Below are 24,789 nucleotides of genomic sequence, written 5' to 3'. Positions count from 1 at the left end.
TATTTTTATGTGAGGCTGAAGATCGAACCCATTTCCTCACACTTTAAGGTCACATTTACTTTATTTCTCACACTTTCAAGGCAAGGGCTTTACCACTGAGCTACAACCCCAGCCCTATGATATGACTCTTACCTCCTTTCTTTGTTTTGTTTTTGTAATGATAAAAAAGTTTTCATTTATTGAGTAATTATTATATGACTGGTACTTTCTGAGGTAGCCTCCTTATATATACAGTTTCTCTTTTTAGGCTTTTATCAGTGCATTGTAGTTATACATCATCTTGGGGTTCATTTTGACATAATTTTACATGCATGGAATATATTTTGCTCCACTTCAAATCCCAGTACTTTGTCTTACCTGCTGTATGGCCTTTTCTCTTACAATTCAAAAAATCATTTTAAACATTTCTATATAAATCATTTCAATGCTTAAAATCATTAAGTGTTTTGATTAATGATGAGAAAATATATATATTTTTTTTATTTAAAATTTTTTTTTTCCTCTAACAGGGCAATCTTGTCCTCATATTTGACCTTGCTGTTCCTTTATTGGGAACTTTTTCCACTGGTGTTTTTCTGATTTTTCACTTCACATTATTTTCTTTTGTGTACCTTATCTAAATCATCCCCCACTTCATAACATTTACATAACTATAAAGGGCCAAACAATATATATTTTAGCCACGATATGCCAGATGATCTCTGTTAGGCCTACTCAACTCTCAAATATGGTGAAAAAACAACTATAGACAATATGCAAATGATTGTATGTGACCATTCAAGTCAGCTTTACTTATGAAAACAGGCTGTGGTCCAGACTTGGCCTGTGGGCAATAATTTGCAAAACCTATTTCATACGATTACTTGCTAAGTATCTTCATAATATTTCATTCACTTAAAATGTGTTATTTAATTTTAAAGTTTTTTCTACCTTTCTGTTTCTTAACATAGAATGCAAACTCCATGGGAAAACATGCACTTTGATTTCTTCAGCTCTCTGTTGAATGGATTACTGATTGGAGTTTTATTAATTTAAAACATTAATCTGAGAAGAATGTATGTATGCATATGTGGGGGGGGGGAGAGAGAGAGAGAGAGAGAGAGAGAGAGAGAGAGATCCTAGAATTTAAATGTTTCTTAGCAATGTATTCATCATTCATAGTTAAATCTTCTTTTATGACCTGAAGTAGACTTTATAGTTTTCTTAATTAAGGTCACATTTAGTTTATTTCTATGATTTTGATTTTGGTAGGGGTGATTTTGGTTGTTTTTGCTATCTGGAATTGAATTTGCTTACATTTTCGGTTTAATATAAAACCTCTATTGTAAAACAAAAACTATTAAAGATTTTATGTGTTTAAATTTTATAGCTGTTTTTAAATTAATATCACCAATTTGTTATGTTGATGAATTATGCTAATGCTCTAATAACGCATTTCCTATTTTAAAGTCTACTTTGAGTGATGTGAGTATAATGACACCCTTTCCATGAGTGTTTGCCTGATGTGTTGTTCTGCATCCATTCACACTGTGTGTACTCTTTCCATAGGTACTTCTCATATTAATAGAATATGTTTTCATTTTGTGTTTTTTCTGTTTTTGTGATTGATGAATAGTTATTCATATTCTTTGCTTTTTTATTGTAGCTAGATTTTTTTTATACTGAACGTATTTTTCTTGTTGATTTGTAGGAGTTTTGTTTAAAACATTCTAGATACTAACCCTTCATTTATTATATGTATTAAACATACTCTAAATCTGTGACTTGGTTTTTAAACTTAATTCAAAATGACTTTTGCAGAGTTTTTATATTTTATTAATCATTAATGAATTGTATGGTGAAAACTTTCTTCAGGTCATAAACGATGCTCTCATTTTTTTTCTAAAATCTATAAAAGTTAACTTTTAAGTCTTTAACTGAAATTAATTTTCATGTTTGATGTGAGATATAAGTCCCTATGTCTTATATAAGATTGCATTTCCCTATGACATTGATTATATAATACAACGTTGTGTTATTCTCTACATAGAAAGACTGTACTCAGTAAATGTGTAAAACTTGGTGTATTTGCAAGTAAAGATATATCCATGAAACCATCATAAGAATTAAGGCCATGAATATATCTATTCATCTCTATAAGTTTCCTCCTGCCTCATTTATCTATCTATCTATTTGCCTACTTTCTATTAGCACTTACTGCTGGACCTACTTTCTTAAAAAATTTTGGAGTATACAATACAGTGTTGTTAACTGTGGTACTATACTGTATAGTAGATCTCCAGAGAGTAATCATTTTGTATAACTGAAGCTTTGTACCCTTTGGCCAGAATCCTCTGTTTCCTTATCCACCCCCAATCCCTGGTAACAACCATTCTACTTTCTGTATCTGTGAACTTGATTATTTTAGATTCCTTGTAAAAGCAGGGTCATGCAGTGTTTGTCTTTCTGTGTCTGGCTTATTTTGCTTAGCTCAGTGTCCTCAATGTCCATCCATATTGCTTCTTCTAATTATCCTCTTTCATAATTTTTTCCTTTCCCACTATATTTTCAGTTAGCATAAATCATGTTATTTTTTTCCTAGTCCACAAATAGAGCTCTTTCATCTGCCTTGATTATACTTATTCCTACTGCTACTTATGCATTGATAGTTCACCAAGTTATTTGAGTTGATTTCCAGTTAATCCTGACTTCTTTTCTTTAAGCCATAACAGAATTGTTCATTAATGTAGCATTACAAGTTGTTTTAAAATAATTTATTTTTATAAACTTGAGACATACTTTAATGTATTATGTCCTGTATTCTACTTAGTTGATAAATTCAGAGTATCTTTCAGCATTAGGTTATATATTTTAAAACAAAGGTAATTAGTCATTCATAATTCTTCTAAAATATAACAGCATGAGTTCTGAAATTCTGGGGAGAAACGTCATATCTTAATTGATTAGAAAATTCTGTATTGGGTTTCTGGAAGACTATCCTTCCAGAAGCTTTCCCTTCTAAAAGGGAAAGATTTTTGTAGAAATCTAAGCTTGCTTACTCCAGTTTGTAATAATTCACATTCACCAAATGGTCCTTAGTAATCACTTGAATTGAATAATAGTTCTACTAATTTTGTTCTAGGACTTTAGTATATTTTTAACCCTGATGACATTAGGATTGATTATTACCATATGCAGTTTTCATTGTACTGGTCTAGTACCTTCAACTGTAATTAAAAAGAATAAATGAAAAGAGAGAAATCATTCCTGAATACCTGGCCACAATTTTGATGGGACATGTTAATGGCATAGGTTGGAGTTCTAGGGTGAATGTTCCTAGGTCTGGGGCAGTGCAGCCTCTGCTCAAGGCTGCTCAAGTGACCTAAGCCACTTATGTCTGTACTCTCTAAGGGTTAATATCCCCCTCCTGATGGCTTAATATTTAGTTCCAATTTTAAAAAAAATGTGCAGGTAAATTATTGAAAATAGCTTTGAAATGCTTGCTCTTCTTTGTTACATTTTCCCTTTGTTCTGAATAGATATTGTCTTTTCTTATGATTATAGCCTAACTTCTCAACCACTCTCATCTGCATTTGACTTAGGTGATCAGTATTCTTTCCGTTAAATATGTCATTTACTTCTGAATTCCTCTTGATTCTGGAGTTCCTATTAGTTCCTGGGGTGCCCCTTCCCAGTCTTCTTTGATATAATTATTCAACACTGTTATCCCTGAGAGCTCATCCTTTGTTCCATATCTATCTACAAAGGTGATCTCTTGCCTTAATGGCTTTAAATTTTATTTAAATGGTGATGATCTACAAATTATCTACTAGTTGTGCACCTGATCTTGACTCAGCCTATCATTGGATATTTAATAAGTATATCAAAGTTAACATTTTCAAAACTAAGCTCCTAATTATTCATCCAGTTAGCCCCACAATAAAACCTATTCTTCCCCTTTTTGGTTAATGGTGAGTTTTTCCTTGATTTTTTTAACAAATAAAAGTCAAAACAACAATAGCAACCCAACTTTGCCTTTCTTACATTTCCTCAGCTAATTCTGTTTGCTGAGCCTTCCAAATACATTCCTGTATCTGAATACCTCCCATGACTTCCTTTGCTGGCCACCTTAACCACCATCATTACTTCTTGTTTCCATTATTGCCACAGCCTCTAGGAGAATCACAGTTAAAACTTGATCTTTTTTTTTTCCATATATATATATATATATATATATATATATATATATATATATATATATATATATATTAGTTGAAGTTGGACACAATATGTTTATTTCATTCATTTTTATGTGGTACTGAGGATGGAACCCAGTGCCTCACACATGCTAGGTGAGTGCTCTACCACTGAGCCCCAGCCCCATAAAACTTGATCTTGCTTTGAGCTTTTTGTACTTGTTCTAACAGTTATATATTTTCTTTATTAAACTCCATGGTTTATTCTCTTACAATCTTTTATCTTTAAATGTTCTTTCTCAAAAATCTAAGTGTACTTCTATCCTGACAGTAATTTCTCTTTCCCTGATTTATTATTTTCCAAAAGATTTAGTTATGTACTATATACTTAAACTATTAACTTCTGATGTTTGTTCAACTGAATTTAAGTTGTGTAAGGACAGAAATTTTTGTGTCTTATTGTATCTCCAGGGAAAGTAAGTAACTGGGAGACAGATGAACCAGAAATGAAAGACAGAGACCAGGCAGAGATACACACCAGAGTTTGTCGGAGATGAAAAATAAAGGCAAATCTCTCTATAGATGGAGAGGGGCAATACAGGCTTGGGTTTCACAACTTTTACGGGCAGCTTAGTGATTAGAGCTGGGTGAGTCCTAAGGCAGGAGGTTAAAGGTGGGGTTGGTATGAGGAAGTGGTGATCCTTTCTCAGAAAGGTCCTTGTGTGGGAAAGAGGAACTTTTTCTTAAACATGGCAGCTATCACTTAAGATAGCTGTCCAGATGCTAAGCAAGGACCTTACACCTGCAATAATACTGGTCGATTGAATTTTTCTTTGCAATTCTTTGTCAGTCAGTTGAAAATTGGAAGTAGGTCTCTGAATGTCAGATATAAAGATGGTAATAATTCTTAAAAAGAGTGTTACCTTATAGTAAATTATAGAAGAAATAATATCTGGTTGATCTTAAAAAGTATATAAGAAAATGTACAAAAGTAAGTAACATAGAGAATAATACCTTAATAGTTTTAGTAATTCACTTATAGTAATCCCATATTTACTTTTATATTCATAGTTTTTATTGAGGGCATAACATGAAAGGAGTGTATATTAAAGGTCAAACAGTGAGATTGAGACTAGAGATGATATTAATATTGAAAATAAATTAGGATATGGTCTTTATTACCCTGGTGTTGAAGATTGAATACCTAAAGTTTTATTTAATGGATAAAATGGGGGTGGGAAGGGACTCCTCTGTGAAGCAGGGCTTCCAAAGGTGATGCCCAAGGGAGTGGGGGTGTCCTGTCCCTTTTATAGATTTTAGGTTTCTTTTGTTCTCATGGCCCATCCTCCCATCCTGCCTGCAGACCTAAAGGTGGAGTAATCTAAGGGCAGCAATGAAGCCACCCAGGGATACAGGCAGGAGGGTACTCATTTATAATTCTTGGTTGGGAGGAACAGTTCCCTAGAGGCAGATAACCTTGGCATCAGGTTGGAGGAGGGGGAAGTACTGTGGAGGCACTAGAATTTTATTTCCTTTGAATCAGCCTCCCATCTTCCTGACCCACTCATTCCTCACATACATTGACTATCCTTTTTGCTCTGGTGTCAATCCCCCTCTGATAATGGGACCTTTACTGCTGTAAGGGAAAACAGATGATGACTGCTTTGGCTGCTTTAGGCTCAGAGGAGGCAATGTGGGTCAAGCAGTTTAGGTTTCCCTTTTAGGAATATTTGGGTCTGTTGAGGCATGTAGTAAAGTCTGGTTTGGAAAGAACCAGTTGTAAAGACATCTGGGAGGTGGGTGTTTCTATGAAAAAGACAAAAAGACATATGTGCTGGAATAAGACTAACACAAAATAAATGTTGCACCTTCTGGAATATGTCAATGAATATCATTATGATGATAGAAACCAGTAATTTCTCATCAGTAGGTGTAAGAACTAAGAAGTTGTTCCAGTGTCAAGGCCAATGAGGACGAGATCTCTATTTGGGACTGTAAATCTTTAAGGATATTAGTTACATGGCCAGAGTTATCAGGAATATAAATCAAGACTTAGTTTTTATAATGTCACAGATTCCCCTATAAGATGTAGTTAAGATATCTAATGTCATTGATTTTTGTAAAATAACTTTTATTGGCATAATCTCTGTGTTTAGTAGATATCCTGTTATTTCTGTTACTTAGGACTAGATAATCATTCTAGCAAACAGATCTAATCTGCCTATGTAGGAAGTTAGGAAGATTTGTAGGCCTTAAAATTACTAAAAAAAACTTCTGAGAGTTATAGTATGTTTTGATGGTTATCAAGCACTCCTGTCTAAGAATCCCACTTTTATAGCCTCCAGGCTTACTTACTGTTGGTGGGACTAACACAAGTAAAATAACTTTTTTGTAAAATTTGTAAAATAACTTTTATTGGCATAATCTCTGTGTTTAGTAGATATCCTGTTATTTCTGTTACTTAGGACTAGATAATCATTCTAGCAAACAGATCTAATCTGCCTATGTAGGAAGTTAGGAAGATTTGTAGGCCTTAAAATTACTAAAAAAAACTTCTGAGAGTTATAGTATGTTTTGATGGTTATCAAGCACTCCTGTCTAAGAATCCCACTTTTATAGCCTCCAGGCTTACTTACTGTTGGTGGGACTAACACAAGTGTACATCTTAAATTACATTAAATGAAGTCTTTTTTTTTTTTTTTTTTTTTAAATGTCGAGGTATGGCTCTGTTTTGGTATTAACTTGTTTTGCTTGGTGTTTAAGAACAAACTGGTCACATTGACCTTGTTCCTATCATTGAGAGTCTGCTAAGTTTACTTAGGGGGTCACTCTTGGGAACTTGAGAGAAACCTCTTAGCTTCTCCAGTGCCATTTGTCAGGATGGGTCAGAGTCTCCTGGACTACATGGCTTCCTTTAGAGACATTTGAGACATTTCCTTCTTCAATGACTCTCCTCTTTGCATCATGTACACAGGTTAGCTTTTTATTCTCTAGGGGTCTCGTTGATGCCCCTGATTGGTAGTTTCATGTGGCAGAGTTGCAAAGCCCTTTTCCCCCAGGTTCAAGCTGACCTCAGAGGGCTAGAGCCAAAAATTGACTATTTTCTTTTTTTGGCCATTTTACTTTATTAACTAGTCTTCAAGTTTTGGTCTTAAACATCCAGCAAGCCAGTTTCACCAGTAAGAGTACTAGGTATTACTGTTAATGTCTATGACTTTATAGTTACTTTCCCCTTTTATTTAATTGAATAGTAGTTACTCCTTCTATTTAATTGGGATCAGTATTAGTACTGGAAGTCAGCCTTACATTTTGTCTGTTCTTTATGTGATGGTTTTTTATCTCAAATTTACTTAGGTTGATTTATTGAAAGTTGTACTTTTGCAAGGCACTAACAGACAATGGTATTGAAGTTTATATGAAAAATATACAATGGAATTAAGAAGAGTAAAAATATATAATATCTATAAACCAAGAAAATATTTTTATAATCTCAAATCTTTACTTTAAATCTTAGTTTGAAGAACACCAGCTTGATAAAATGTTCTTCTTAACCTTATGCTTTAAGTATTTGCATACTTGGAAGATATGAATACATCTAAGATACAAAGAAGCCAGTAACAGTACCATGGTTACACTGAGTTCTTATATTAACCAAGTTTAGCTTTTACTGAAAAATTCAGACTCAGTAATGTAGTGTAATACTCTAGTGTAATAACAGTTGTTGTTTAACCAGACTTGTGCAAACCCTAATTCTTTTAAGACCAGTTGCTCTAAAGCATAAAACTTAACAGATAAGAAATTATCTTGATAGATAAGAGCAGATTAATGTTTTAAGAAATCCTTGTTTCTTCAACCCATAGAGGATTAAACTTTGGTTTATATCAGTACATTAATATTTCACCTTAGGAAAAAGCCTTAAATAACCTTAACTGATTGTGCTAATTATATATAACCTAATTTAGTTACTCACAAGCTTTTTGAAATGTGACCTCCACAAACATCCTATAATGTAGACATTCTACAGCTTTTTACTTTACCACACAAAACTTCTTCATCCAGAAACATTTCTCTTTCCTTCTGCTTTCCATAAAATATATGTCCATGCCTGGAACCTTCTTATATATGTTTCCTAGTTTTTGACTGTTAGACCATGACACAAAGAAAAGACCACCAATTCCAATTGAAATCAAATTAAAGCAAGCTTATAATTTCGACAGGCTGGGCTGCCTCTCCCCAAAACTGCGGGAACATAAGACAGCCCCGCAGCTCTCTATGAGCACAACTTTATAGCCAAGAAAGTTACACAAAGGGGGGTGTCTTGAGAACTTACAGATAACAAAATTTTGACAAGCATAACACAAAGGCAGGTAGTAGATCTCAGCATGGAGTTTATGAGGCACCATTAGAGTTTCAGAGGGGTCCTTATCTGGCCAGGGAAATGAGGGCCACTACAGTTTCAGAGAGGATTGTTGTCAGGGAAAGCCAGGCATGGGTGAGTTCAAGGCACAGGCAGGCATTCCAAGCAAGTTTAGAAATCACATTAATTTATAGTAAAGCTGAAATTAGCTTTTAATGCCTTTGTGGCGAGATGGCTCCCAATCTTAAGAGGGAATTAGGCTGGGTTTATCATTGACCCCTTTTTAAATTCATATTTTGTAGCAATCTTTATGAAATTTCTGAATTTAGACACTTTATTCCACTTTAATATAAAGAAAAACTTTGTTTTCATAGTACTTTAATTGAAACTCAACTGAAACATTTTGTACTCTTTGTATATAATTACACCTGATCGAATCTTAACTCTTAATAACCTTGTTTTTTAGAGATGACATAAAAACAAAGCAAAATCAACATTTTTTTCATTTACCCATTTATGAAAACTATGGGCACAACTATGATACCCCTCTTTGTGTAACTTTCTGGGCTATAAAGTTGTGGTCATAGAGAAAACACACATAATGTTTAAATATATTACCTGTGGAATTTCAGAAGTCAAGAGTACTTGATTTTGTATTTAGCAGTTGATGTTTTAGCACTTTTACTTTGCAAATTAATTAGATGTCTCCTTTAACAAACACATTTATGATTAATCTCCTTGTTGTTAAACCTAATTTACTCATTTTAACTGTAAAAACCAAGAAGATATTAGGCAATTGTAGTTCACAGTACTAGCTATCTCTTCCTTGTTGAAGACAAATCCTAGAAGCAATAGATATTGCATTCTATAAATTTTGTAGAAACCAATATGCTGTTAATTTTATGACTACCTAGAAGAACTCACATCTTTACTCTCATATGTTTACCTAATTTAAATTGAACCTTTTTTTAAGTCACATGAACTAAAAAATATTTGGATCCATTTTTTTAAAAATTTTGATTTATGAGTGTTCATACACCAATTTTGATACTATGTAAATGATATATGGACACAAACACATATGTAGATACAGTAGTACAATACACAGCTGTCCACACATACATAAAACAGAGAGGGAAAAAGATATTGTAGCTTTTTGTTGGTAGATCTCCACTGGTAGGAAGCAATGCTACAGATGTTTATTAAAGGTTCTATTAGAAGCTGGGGCTGTAGCTCAGTGGTGGAGCGCCTACCTCACACGTGTGAGGTACTGGGTTCGATCCTCAGCACCACATAAAAATAAATAAATAAAAATAATGTGTCTATCAACAACTAAAAAAATTTTTTTTAAAAGGCCTCTATTAGATAACTTGTTAGAAATTAAAATAATGCTTATTAGAATTTTCACATTATGACTTAAATATAGTCTTAAATATAGTCTCCCTATGATGTAGAGTTGGAAATGCCAAGTGTAAGGTCTGGCAGCAATAGTGGACAATGAAATCAGATGGCCACTTGTCTTCGATGGATATCAGATTTATTCCCAACATTACTATGTATATGTCCTTCTTAGGATTTTGTGAAGGAGAATTTCTTTTTTCTAATTGATTTTATTTTTTAAAAATACATGACAGTGGAATGTATTACAATTCTTATTACACATGTAGAGCACATCTTTTCATATCTTTGTATAAAGTATGTTCATGCTTGGGGCTGGGGATGTGGCTCAAGCGGTAGCGCGCTCGCCTGGCATGCGTGCGGCCCGGGTTCGATCCTCAGCACCACATACAAACAAAGATGTTGTGTCCGCCAAGAACTAAAAAAAATAAATAAATATTAAAAAAATTCTCTCTCTCTCTCTCTCCCTCTCCCACTCTCTCTTTAAAAAAAAAAAAAATATATATATATATATATATATTTTAGAAAAAAAAAAAAAAGTATGTTCATGCCAATTCATGTCTTTATACATGTACTTGTTTTTTTTGCATTACAATTCTTATTACACATATATACCACAATTTTTCATATCTCTATTTGTATATAAACTAGGTTGACACCCAATTAGTGTCTTCATACGTATACTTTAGATAATGATGTCCATCACATTCCACCATTCTTGCTAATCCCCTGTCTCCTCCCTCTCCCTTTCTCCCCTCTTCCCTATCTAGAATTCATTTATTCATCCTACGTTCCCTCTCCCTACCTCCCTATGAGTCAGCCTCCTTATATCAGAGAAAACATTCAGCATTTGTTTTTTGGGGGATTGGCTAACTTAACTTAGCATCTATCATCTCCAGTGCCATCCATTTACCTGTGAATGCCATGATTTTATTTTCTTTTATTGCTGAGTAAAATTCCATTGTGTATATATATGCCACATTTTTTTTATCCATTCATCCATTGAAGGGCATCTAGTTTGGCTCCACAGTTTAGCTATTGTGAATTGTGCTGCTGCTATAAACATTGATGTGGCTGTGTCCCTGTAGTATTTTCTAATGTGTTTGAGAGGTAACCCTTAAAATTGGCCTCTGGACAAAAACAGAGTATAAACCTCTAGTTAGATAAAATAAGACTAATAAAAATATATTAACTGGGGTGTGCAGGATCAAGTATGAATTCACCATAAAACCATGATCTCAAAAATATAGAATTAAAAAAAAAAACAGATGTTCTAAGAAAATGACATGGCTGTAATTAATAAAGGAACATATAGTACATCTTTATCAGATCAGAGTTCACTTTTTTTGGCTCAGATTAGAGTCAGTTCAGATATTCAAAGAATGTGAGGGTCCTGAAGTCCTCAGGTAAGGATTATCAAAAGACTTGTATACATGAGGTCATTCCATTTTTCCTCCCTGTGCTGCAGTGTTTATAGGGAGGAACTTATTAAGAAAGCAGGGTGGTAGAGTGCAAGACCTTGCTTTGGTCTCAAGCCAGTTCTCTGCAAGCCCTGAAAGTCTTGAAAGCTCTGTATGCTCTGTAATTTACATTTCAAATGTAAGCCTTGTTGATGATAGAGATCTGGCAGAAGCTAAGAAGTAAGGGAAACTGTTCTTTTAAGCTTGAGAGGCAAAACTTTATGCATAGGGCATTTTAACCATTTTTTTTCTTTTGTAAAATCAGTCTCTTAAGGATTGGTCTTATATTTTATCCTCCAGAGACTTGTTTTCATCCCTCCAGTTTGTAATCAGGCTAGGTTGGATGCACAAAATTATGAGATATACTTTTTCCAACTGTGATTATGTCATTTCACTGGCCTGGCAGCAGAAGAAAATGAGACACTTTTTGTGCATCTAGCTCCGAGAGCCTGTATTGGCTAGCAGTTTCCACCTCTCCTTTTTGAGGAGAAGGTTCCCCTCTGAACAAAGTAAAAATCCCATTTTTTTCACTATGCAGGCTATTGGTGAACCTGGCATAATGGCTGAGAATGAAGCTCCCATCTGAGTATGAGAAAACAGAACTCAGGTGACCATGCCAGAGAAAACTGCCCATTTCACTAGGGACATCTCCCTATGAGCTTCTGACAGTCCAGCAAACCTGTCTTTCACCACCTGGTTCTGCTAACTCTATTGCTGGCTCCTTGGCAGAATATCAAGGGCTTCATTTGCCCCATGCCAAAGACCCTTGGAAATTCAGACTCAGAGGCATGACTGAACTCTCCTGCCACTATAAACTTCCAATGTAATAACCCATGGAAAAAAAGCCTATAATGGGGTGCATTTCTCGGGCTTGTGGGATAAAAGAATCCCCAGAGGGTATGGAGAACATCTAGTGGTTGTTATATGCTTAATACTCTTTTCTTAGAGGAGTTTACTTAAGGGGTGAATTGAATATGTCTCCTTTTTGCAGCCAAAGATGCTCCTAGATCACACAGGAGCACAGAAACAACAATGGGAATCCCTACAGGCTTGTAAAGGCTTAATATTCGAACAAAGTGAATGCAGGCATTTCCTTATGAACCAGTTCTTGTCCCTATCACAACCCTAGAGTCTGAGCAGCTGGAGTCTGATAAGTGAGAGGAGAGGGGTGCTTGGGGAGGAGTGATTGTGGGGGAGTGCAGTATGGCTCATTTGGAGGTACATGTGTTTTGGGGCTTTTAATCAGTGCTGCTTTAGTCACCACAGATATCCCATAAGGGTGGCAGAGAGAGGGAGTTGGGGGAGAAATCTTTGAGGTTCACCAGGGAGTGGTCTCGGCCAGATCCTTACAGTTGTCCCAACCCTTTGTCCATCTCCATGCATACAAAGGCACATTAGGATTAGAGACACTGTATACTCAGGCCAAATGCACTCTGAGCCTGGATAAGATAGTGAGAAACATTTGGCAAAATCCAACATGCCTGAATTACAGGATAGGTGATTTAGAAGCCACCTATGCCATGATACCTGTAACCTGAGTCTTGAAGAATTGAGGCTTGTACTAACTGCATTTAATTAGCCAAGCAGTGCACATTATTGTCCTCCAGAAAGAAAGAAAGAGACAGAAAGACACAACTCAGAAAAATGTGGGGTGAATGCAAAGGAGCTTACCTTGGTCATGATCCTGGATGAGCGCCCATTTGAAACCAGAGATGATACCAGTGTTGAAAATAAATCAAGATCCGGGTCCCAAATCCCCTGGTGCTGAAGATTCAACACCCGAGAAACACTGGAGCAAGAGCAAAAGGTTTTATTTAAGGGATAGAACAGAGGGCTGGTGCAGGGTGGGAAGCAGTCCTCCGGAGAGATAGTGAGACAGACAGAAACACAAGAGTTCTCTACAGAGGAGGGGTTCCAAAGCTGGTGCCCAAGGGAGTGAGAGTGTTGTCCTGCCCCTTTTATAGATTTTAGATTTTACTTTCTCATGCCCCCTTCTCCCATCCTGCCTACACGACCTAAAGGTGAAGTGATCCAAGGGTAGGAATGAAGCCACCCAGGGATACATATTAATAACTCCTGGTTATGATGAACAGGTAACCTTGGCAATAGGTTGGAGGAAGGGGATGTACTCTGGAGGTACTAGCATTTTATTTCCTTCAAGTCAGCCTGCATCTTCCTGACTCAGTCATTCATTACCTACACTGACTGTCCTTTTGTCCGGGACAAAATCACACTTGAATATGTGGTCAAGAATTTGATTAGACAATGACTGGAGTTCGAGGAAACATTACTTAAAATAAAAATAAAATAATTTAAATAATTTAAAGCACTTATTACAATGCTGGCAGTTTAACATTATGAGTAGGACTCCACCTTGTGTGGCACATGAAATTTTGCAGATCCTATAACATTTCAATTCTTCATCTTGGTTTTAGCATGATGTATGGACAAAATTTAAAAATATCTTTCCTGTGAGTTGCTTTAATCTTAGTACTCATCACATAATCATTTTAAAATTGTTAAAGCTAATAATTATCACAAGATGAACAAGTAAATGAATTAGTGTATATAATGAAATATAATTATTAGAGTTCATGTTTTCAATGAATTAAAATTTTAGGAAAGTAGGATAACAAAAGTTCTATCTTTATGTCTATAGAATTTTAGCTGAAATAAAATGCACCAAAAGGTTAATTTCATTTCTCTTTAGTATAAGATTATGGATGGCTTTTATTTTATTTTATTACTTTTATACAGTTTCTAGAATGTCTGGTATTTGCAAAGTACTTTTGTAATCACAAAAAAGAATTAAAAAATATAATTATTATGGTTGTTCTGTTTTTTTATAATTATAAACATTAATTGTACAAATAGATTTTGGAGGAATTAGGATGAACTGTATGTTTTGATGTTTATTGCTAGAGATAAAGATTTAAAAATGTCTTTTCTGTGAATTTCTTTAATCTTATGTGTTCATCAGTAATCATTTTGAAACTATTAAAGGTAATAATTATTTTGCTAGTCTTCAATAGGCTTCTTGTATTTAATGAGGATAATTTTTAAATATAGTGTATAATATATTTTCCATTAACTTTAGTTTTACAGATTTTTAAAAGTGCATATGAGTACTCTATTTTTTTCCCCTGCAGACAGCCTTTTGATTGACTATCAGTTCACCTTCAGCTTGTTACAGGAAGATGATCGCCACCATACCGCCATAAACTTCATAGCAAACCCAGAACAGGTGAGGAAATGGTGTCTTTATAATTATACTGGGATTAAGTGATACAGCTTTTCTATTTTTAATTGTGACTTTCCTCATTCTCAAAAGTGTCAAATTTTAGGGATATTATAGAAAAAACTAATCCTATGAATTTTTTCTTTTCATACAATTTAAGTGTCTTTTTAGTTCAGAAAATTTGTATTTCATATTATTGCAAATGTTCCTATTTTTAAGTTATGTATTATTTGTATGTTTACTTTTATAACAATTTATGATCATAAATATGCAGTCAATATCAGAGTAGTCTCTTTTGAAAGAGACTACAAATTTGAAAGCTACAAATCAAAGCATGCTTTTAAAACATATTTTTTCCCCTTACACCATTCTATAGTAGTAGATTTTCATTGTCATTTTTCTAAATCCACTGGTTTTGCTGAGCTGTACAGTGCTCACTTCGTCAGTGATATAACATTACAACCTTAGGAAGTTTAAATGTATGAAAATTTAATTATAAATTTTAATATAAACATATCAGTTTAAGGAAAGGGTTTAAGTTTGTCATGAAATAACACATATATTAATATACATTTGAGATTTTATAAGTTAAAAAGCCTAAGGAATAGAAATATCAACCATATAGCTTATTTCTGTGGAATTTTAATTTTTGGAAACAAAAATAACTAATTTAAAAATGAGTACATTATACATATACATTTCTATTTATATATTAATCCATATTTATGTATTAGTATTCAAGAGGTGAAACATCTAAATATATTCTGAAAATTTTGAGCTCCTTTTCTTTAAAACCTGTCTGCCTTACCACTGTCCCAAAGTGGTTGGACCAACTGGAAACTCAAAAATATGAGCCAAAATAAGCTTAATAAAGTGGTTGTGTCAGATGTTTATAATAGCAAAGAATGTACTCTAACAAATGACCAAACCATCTTTAAAACATGCATAAAGATGAACCTGTGCTGTATAACTTTTCTCTTTAGTAAGTACTAAGTCCTCCTTCAGATTAGTGCCTTTAATAAGGCAAATACGTATTTTTCTCTAGGCACTGGGCAAACACCAATATCAAAATGTCTATATCTATATCTCTCTCTCTCTCTCTCTATATATATATATATATATAGTCTTTTATCATGATATTTTAGAGGTTATGTCTTTGAATCATACATGTAAGCAAATACATATGTAGTTTAAAAATATCTTATTCATGTAATAAACCCAGCTAACAATAAATTTGAAATGAAAACAGTAAAAAATGTCATTAGAATTACTGATAAATTATATAATTTCTTAAAGTTTCCTTTTCTAGTTAAATAGGATCTTGCCTTCCCACAATAAAAGATTTATTCTGTTACTCCTTATTTCCTAGGGTTTTGTTGTTGTTTTTTGGTACTAGTGATTAAACCTAGAGGGACTTTACCACTGAGCTTTATCCCAGACCATTTTATTTTTATTTTGAGACAGGGTCTCACTAAGTTGCTTAGGGTCTTACCAAGTTTCTGAGGCTGGCCTTGAACTTGGTGATCTTCTGGTCTTACACTCCTGACTTGCTGGGATTACAAGTGTGAGCCACCGCACCTAGCTATTCCCTAGCTTTAAGGAATTCTTGGAAATACATTTAAGGTTTTGACGTTTAAATGGTTTTTATAGATATTTTAAAGATATTTTATTTCAAATACAATCCTGTCTGCATTATGTGTTTCTATTAAAATACGTTAATAATGTCAGCAAGTATATTATCATTGTGTAGGTATTTAGAAGTCCATTTTAATCCATTGGCTGCTTTTTATTGTGGTAAATATATAAATTAATTTACCATTTTAACCACTCACTTTGTAGGTATGCAGTTTTGTAGCATTAAATATAATTATAGGTCCAGGGATGTGGCTCAGCGGTAGAGGGCTCATCTAGCATATTTGAGGCCCTAGGTCCGATCCTCAGCACCACATAAAAATAAATAAAATAAAGGTATTGTGTCCAACTACAACTAAAAAAGAAAATATTAAAAAAATATATATGTATATATATAATCATAATGGGGCTAGGGTTGTGGCTCACTGGTAGAGCACTTGGCTAGCATATGTGAGGCACTGGGTTTGATTCTCAGCACTGCATATAAAATAAAATAAATAAAGGTCCATCAATGACTAAAAAAAAAAAAAGAAATATAGTTATAATGTACAGTCATTGCCACTATCCATTTCTAGAATCTTCTCATTTGTCTCTAATACAAAGTCTGTGTCTATTGTGAAATAATTCTGCATTCTCCCTCCCCCAGCTCCTAGTACCTTTATTGTACTTTCTGTCTCTGACTTTTCTTGTCCTAGGTATTTCATAATGAGATAATCATGCTGTATTTGACCCCTTGTATCTGGCTTATTTTACTTACTGTAGTGCTGTTAGGATTCAAACATGCTATAACAGAATCAGAGTTTCATTCTTTACCATTTCTTGATTGTTAATAGTAATTGCAAATATGTGGGGTGTTTTGAGTATCTAAGAAATTTAAATCCAGTGAGATATTTGACTCAATAGTAATATTCCTCCCAATATCACCCATGATGTCATACATGCATGATCAGATTGCTACAGTTTCAGTGTGTTCCTTTACCATCCCTAGTGCTTTCAGATGTCCCAGCTTTCACTTAAAAAAAAAAAAAAAAAAAATATATATATATATATATATATATATATATATATATATATATATATATATATTTATGCATGTATGTGTATATGTGTGTTTGTGTGTGTGTGTGTGTGTGTGTGTATATATATATATATATATATATATATATATGTATGTAGTTGGACACAATACCTTTATTTATTTAGTTGTAATTGGACACAATACCTTTATTTATTTATTTTTACGTGGTAATGAGACTAGAACCCAGGACCTTGCATGTGCTAGGTGAGCACTGTAGCGCCAAGCCACAACCCCAGCCCCAAGCTTTCACTTTTACTGTTTGCTATCTTGCCAATTGAATCCAAGATCCCAGACACATGTTCTGATGCTAAACTATCATGAGAAGTGTCACAAGAGTGCTTGTGACATCGTTTTGTGTTAGTCATCTTTAATTAAGGATATATTCACCTGGGAATAATCTCTAATATTAATATTGGGTTATAGATCAAGGTTTCCTACTTATCCTATAAGAAAATAGTAACAAACAGCAGATGTCTTGGTTATTTTATACATTTTCTTGCATTTTAACAACAGACTTAATTTCAACCCACTGTTGACCACTTCTAGTCAGTCTTTCATATGAGCAGTTTCTTAAGTAGGTTTTTGAATCACATTATTGAACTCACCCACATTCTTAATGATGGATTTAATAATTTTCTGGGATAACCATAGAATTATATCTTTTGGAACAGCATTGAAAAAAAGAACCCTAAGTGGTTTTTATAGGGTTTCAGTTATGGCATATATTAATGCATCAAACAGCTTTAATCTCAATATTACATGGTCCGTAATACCTATTTCAATAATACTTAAACTTGGAGTTTATAGAGCATGAACTGAAAATACAAGAGGTTTGTTGCCACAGTCTGGCTGGGCACACAATCACGAGCCACCACACAGCTTGTAGATTCAAACAGCAACTCTTTATTCCCGAACTCACACCAGCCATCTACAATCACGTTCTGGGGAAATCCACGTTCTCTGCCCAAATCCACGTTCTCTGCCCAAATCCACCTCCACTGGGCTTCCTTCTCCAAAATATACTGTCTGAATCCCGTGAGAACTCAAGGGGAACTCAGGCAGCAGGATATGCCCTATTCCCAGGAGGAATAATCTTAAACCTTAAACCTGGAACCTAAACTGGGAACGCCCTAAACACGATTATCTTAAAACCGGGAACACCCTAATCTGCCTTGGTCCTTGAGCAAGGTCACCTACATTCAATGTCGCTGCAACATGTCAGCAACATGGGGTACGCTGGCAAGGAAATTGTCATACCTACTTGGCTAATGGCTCCCAGCAGTTTGTAGTTTTTTTTATCAATTAGAAATTGTGTATAACCTTTACAACAAGTTATTTTCACATTTAATTCTGCCCATGATAATGTACAAACAATTACAAAGAGGGCTTCAAGAGAAAATAGGATTTACGCTTCCTAGGGACACATTGTTTCTAACATGTGTTGCTTTTATAAAAATAGCGATTATTTTTGAGTCATATCATTGATAGTTTAAAAAATCCCACCCTTTCTAGATAGAGATTGATGAGCAAGTTCTCCTTCTTAATCCCCTGGTTGTCTGGCTGAAGATGAAGAAAAAGAGAAAGAAAATGAAGGCATTCTGTTTCCCCATATCTAATATTATTGATGATACCTACCTATCTTCATGATGGCTGGAGCCTTGCCTTTTTTTTCATGCTCCCTTCTTTTTTTTTTAAATTTTTTTATTGTTGGTTGTTCAAAACATTACATAGTTCTTGATATATCATATTTCACACTTTGATTCAAGTGAGTTATGAACTCCCATTTTTACCCCGTATACAAATTGCAGAATCACATCAGTTACACATCCATTGATTTACATATTCTTGAAAGAGGTCATTATATCTCCATTTTATTCAAAAGTCCAAGTCATAGTAGAGGAGATAAATGAAGAGCTTTAAATCTTACTCTGAATTTTTTAACAGACTTTTTTTCATTTAAAAATCATGAATGACATCTATACCTATTCAGTTGAATATTTACATAATATATGGTTTGAAAAATATAGCATTGACAAATATAAATTAGTAGACTAAATCATATGTATCTTGCTATTCTTTAAATGAATGACATCTATACCTATTCAGTTGAATATTTACATAATATATGGTTTGAAAAATATAGCATTGACAAATATAAATTAGTAGACTAAATCATATGTATCTTGCTATTCTTTAAATGTTTTAACTTTTATATTTTCTTTCTTGGTAGTCAAACAAAAATTTGGATATTTCAATTAATGCATCAAACAACTTTAATCTCAATATTACATGGTCCGTTGGCTCAACAGGTAAAAAAATTTTTGTGTTATTTCTCTTTCAGATAAGCTTCTATATTGAAGTTCTGTTCACTTAGCTAAATCAAATAAAAATTATATACTATAGTCATTGTGTGAGTATTGATAAAGATAATAAATAACAACATGAATCAAACTTACTTTGTTACCTTTTACCCTTAGTTAATTAAAATTACATGGCTAAAAATATACAGTTCTTAATTATTTTTAAATGGCAATGTTATAAAATGCTGTGATTTTAGTTAATATAGATTAATGACTGAAGAGATTGAGATTTCAGTTATTCAGTTCACAATTGAAACTATAAGTTTAGTTATTAACCTTAATATTTACATAAAACAATGAAATTCTTCTATGTATGCTGATAAAAATAGTAACTAATCTACTATTTTCAAGCTTAGAAATATACTCCTTGTCAGCTTTAGTGCTAAGAGGAAATCAAGAAAAGACTGCACAAAATGTCTTCCATAGTAAGGCTTTCAGTTGAAAATTCTGACTTTTGAAAAGTGTTAACTAGGAAAAAGTTTAAACTTCTATGTTAAATTGTGAAATTTCATGCTCATTTTTCACTACTTATGTGGGAGATGAATCCAAGAATATACATTTTAAAAATCCAAGAATATACATTTTAAGGTGATTTTGGAATACCAAATTGAAAATTAATTTATTTACTTAGAATACTAATTCTAATTACTTCTAATATTTATTAAGGTGGAACTCTTGCTAAGATTGGTTGAAACACTTTGTTACATTTGGTTAACTTCAGTGAATACTTATTGAGTGACCAATATGTGTTTAACTAATTGAGCATTTAGCTCATGTTTTAAATTATGGCCTTCTCCCAATATATTTAAATTAGTGATGTTCAATTTGTGGTAAGTCAAATAAATTGATTTTTTCCCCATTTTTTAATTGGATTGAGACATGTGAAAATATGGTCCAATTTGTTTGGAAATCTCTGTGAAGTAGTAGTTTGTAGAAGATGCTCAGTTTCTGGAGCCATATATGCCTGAATTCCAAAGAAGAATTTGCTGGTAGTAGCTAATACATTTTGGGCTACTGCTTTAATCTTTCTGAGGTTCCGGTTTCAAATTGAAAAATAAAGATTATACTTATAGGATGCAATTTATTATTAGAAAAGAATATAAAATTTTGAAGTCAGTCTACTACATAGCATTTAATTAGTGGTAGTATTTTTTTTATTTCTTTAAGATTGATTGATTATAGATTGTTAGGTTGTAAAATCTTTTAAAGATTTACAGATCATTATTTCCTCTTTTATGTTATGAACTCAGGGGCACTTAACCACTGAACCACATCCCCAGTCCTTTTTTGTATTTTATTTAGAGACAGGATCTCAGTGAGTTGCTTAGAAATCCTTGCTAAGTTGCTGAGGCTGACTTTAAACTCTTGATCCTCTTGCCTCAGTATGTGCCATTTTTTAAAGTAATTTTTTTTAAGGTGGAGACCATTTTTTAAAAATTCAAATTTGTTATGTATGACAGTAGAATGCATCACAATTCATATTACACATATAGAGCAAAAGTAATATTGATACTAAATCTATTCCCATTAAATTTATTTTAGACTTGTCTACTTTGTCATTCAAAATTAAAAGTATGAATGTATATTGATAGTCTTTTTATAAGAGCAATTATAAAATTAAGTGTATTGTATGTATATAAATTAATAAAGATTCCTGTTTCCTAATATGACTTACATAAATTTGTTATTTATGTTTTAGCTGGAACAATATCTGGGGAAGAGACTCCTATAGTTTCCAAGACTAATATAAAGGAATACAGAGATAGTTTTTCCTATGAAAAATTTAACTTCAGAAGCAATCCTAACATTACATTCTATGTATATGTCAGCAACTTTTCCTGGCCCATTAAAATACAGGTAAGTGTTAAAGAGTATTTGTTTCCAATGATTACTGAATATTTTCATTACAAAAGTGTACTCTTTTTGTCCAAAATGAAGATATATTACTGACTTGAACAATACTAAAGTATATAAAAGATGGTCTGTGATGATGAATGCCTCCATAAAAATACTCATACAAATGTTGAACCAACCAAAGAATATACTATAATTTTCAATGAATGCAAGAGAACTGAAAACATCTGTGATGTTTTGGTTTTCTGATTAATTAAGTTAACTGAGGTTAGATTCCTTGTTTGTACAATTCCACTTGAAATTATTAGCTGTTTTTAGTAATTTATTTTTGCTATAGCCTACTAAACATAATTTAATCTTTTATTAAAGATTTAAGGTGATCAGTATTGGTAGTTACTTCTTTAAGACCCACAACCACTCATAATTGATTTCTTCATCTGTACTGTGTTTCATTTTTATTATGGTTAGAGCTAGGCTATTGAAAGGTTCCAATTTATTTCTAGGTAACATTTGAATGTTGTTTCTGTCTAAAATAGTCAAGGCTTGTGCTCCTATTCTGTGCTTTCATGAAAGAAATGTTGATATTGGAGTTTGCCTGTTCATTTATTTCTTTAAGATTGATTGATTATAGACTGTTAGGTTGTAAAATCTTTTAAAGATTTACAGATCATTATTTCCTCTTTTATGTTAATAATAGACAGCTTATTTCCTGTGACTAGAAGTATTTTCATGTTTCACTTGTGCTAATTTCTATGTGATCATCTATTGGAGGGTAAATGATTTTTAAAATCACACATTTATGGGAAACATTCTTTCTGTAAATTTGATGTATCACCTAAATAAAGGAAACTTAAATGTTCAGAAATTAGTGTAAATTACTATCCAGTAAATTTAATTATGGGAATTAGTTTGAGAATTGTTTTTCTAAATTATTAGTGATTGACTTAGATATTGATAGAAGAATATCAGAAATATTTCCATGAAATCTTTCAAAAACTTAACAACATTGAGGATGTATAATTTATTTTCTAGGATTCATACACAAATATCGATCAGATTTCACTTAGGTTATTCTGTTTATGATTGAAGGAAAGAAAGACTCATCTATAGAGATTACTGAGTAGTAATGAAAATTGATATGATTGTTTTAATTTTAATTTTTCCATAGTTTAGTTTTGATCATGCAATTATACTTTAAATTATGTATTTACTTTACAATATACATAAATATTTAATGGTTAGAAATTAAATTTGTAGATTGGGTTTTCTTTTAGAATATACTTATAATCTCTTTATAGACCAAACTAGAATTTTTATAATGAAATTTGAATATACCCTTCCAATATACAATATGTGAATATACAACATGGAAAATAATTGGGACAGCCAACATATGTAGAGCCTAATTCCTATTATTATTATAGTATTTTGAGGAACAGAATAATATTACATTAGTGCTGAGGAATATAATAAAGCATGTAATATTTATTTAAAGGCCTTAACAATCAAGCAATTATTATACATAAAATAATAATATTATAATAGACAGTTTTAAAAATTAATTTTATGTTACTTGACCTTTTTTATCTCCTAAGAAGAATGAGTTATTCTGATTTTAAATATCTTCCTGGGAATATCTGAGGTGCAAAGGATCAAGTCTTCAGTTTTGTTGGATTTCAAATTTTAGTAAAACATTTAGATAAAGGAGTTCTATAAACTATTAGCACATAAGCTATAATTTTAGAATTCTAGGAAGATTCTTAGATTTTTTGAACATTAAAAGCCTAAATCTGTAATTGAAAATCAATAAATGTCAACACAATTAATCTTAGAAATGTACCAATTTTTCCATACTTCATTTTTTTCACCTTTTTCTTTTTTTTTTTTTTTTTTAGTATTTAATATTGAATACTGACAGGTTCTCATCTTAAAGCTCTGTAGAGTAGTCCTCAGAGTATTCCCTTGTCGAGTTTAACAACCTAGTGTTAAAAATAATTCAAATAGCTTTGTGAAAACATAAAGAGAATAGGCCTTTCATGTTTTTTCCATTTTATCTTATTTGTGAGAAAACTGGAATGGTGTTTTTAATTTAGAATAATCAGATTCCACATGTTCTTTCCAATATTCCTTAATATATATATATATATATATATATATATATATATATACACACACACACACACACACACATACACACACACACACACACACACATATATATATATATACATATATATATAAAATTATATATATTTGTAGACGAACACAATACCTTTGTTTATTTATTTATTTGTATATGGTACTGAAGATGGAACCCAGTGCCTCATACTTGCAAGATAAGCGCTCTGCCACTGAGCCACAATCCCAGTCCCTCCAATATTCTTGACTTGTTATAACAGCAAAGTAGAATGTGTCATAACATATAGTAGAATGTGAAATTTACATTATTTATTATGTTTATGTTTTAAGGACTATCTCATTTCACTTTTATATTTTTAATGTTTATTATAAAAACATTCATTTAAATTATATCATCAGTCCTGAGGAATATAATAATATTATAATATGTCCTGGGGAATATAATAAAGCATGTACCTCTTACCATAGAGCTTGATAAACTTTTTACTTACCCCACATAATCAAGATATGGACGACTCAGGTATCCCAGAAGCTTCCCTCACACATTCATTGTGGGTCATTGTCCCTCCCGTAACTACCATTGTCCTTACAACCATGTATGACTTTTGTCTGATTTTGAACTTCACATGAATGGTACCATATAGTGTGTACTGTGCTAGAAAGAAGGTTTATTACTTTCACTATTATATATGTGAAATCATTCATGTTATAGGTATGGAATTCTAGTTTTAAAAAATGTGTCTACAATAAGAATGAAATATATTTTTGTACACAAATATTGAGAATTTAGGTTGTTTTTAGTTTTTGACTCTTTTGATAAATTGCTATAAAAACGTGTTCTCTTTTGGTGGGAAAATACACTCATTTTCCTTGGATATTTACTTAGGAAGCTAACTGCTGAGTATGCAGAGGATAGGGTAGTCATGTTGTTAGTGTTAGTGGAAACTGCCTAAAATTTTGCCACAATGGTTGTTCCAATTTGGATTACCTTTGTTTTTGATTGAGAGTTCTAATCTCTCCAAATATTATCATCAATGGTTAGTGCTACCCATCTTTTTCATTTTACACATTTTATTATGTGTTTAGTACAGAATAAGC

At 32.7% G+C, this 24,789-nt stretch overlaps 1 protein-coding gene across 1 annotated transcript in view; it reads left to right on the top strand.

Annotated features, from left to right (window-relative positions):
* Atrnl1 (attractin like 1) overlaps window positions 1-24,789 on the top strand; it is a 716,444-nt gene that overhangs the window by 254,356 nt on the left and 437,299 nt on the right. Inside the window, exons 22-24 of the mRNA XM_027930106.2 lie at window positions 14,540-14,634; window positions 19,569-19,647; window positions 21,398-21,555. Of these exons, the coding sequence (XP_027785907.2) occupies window positions 14,540-14,634; window positions 19,569-19,647; window positions 21,398-21,555 (332 nt within the window). The remainder of the gene's footprint in view (window positions 1-14,539; window positions 14,635-19,568; window positions 19,648-21,397; window positions 21,556-24,789) is intronic.

The sequence above is a fragment of the Marmota flaviventris genome, chromosome 4 (assembly GCF_047511675.1).
Source record: "Marmota flaviventris isolate mMarFla1 chromosome 4, mMarFla1.hap1, whole genome shotgun sequence".
NCBI lineage: Eukaryota > Metazoa > Chordata > Mammalia > Rodentia > Sciuridae > Marmota > Marmota flaviventris.
Note: the sequence above shows the minus strand (reverse complement) of the source record. Positions and strands in the feature narration are given on the sequence as shown.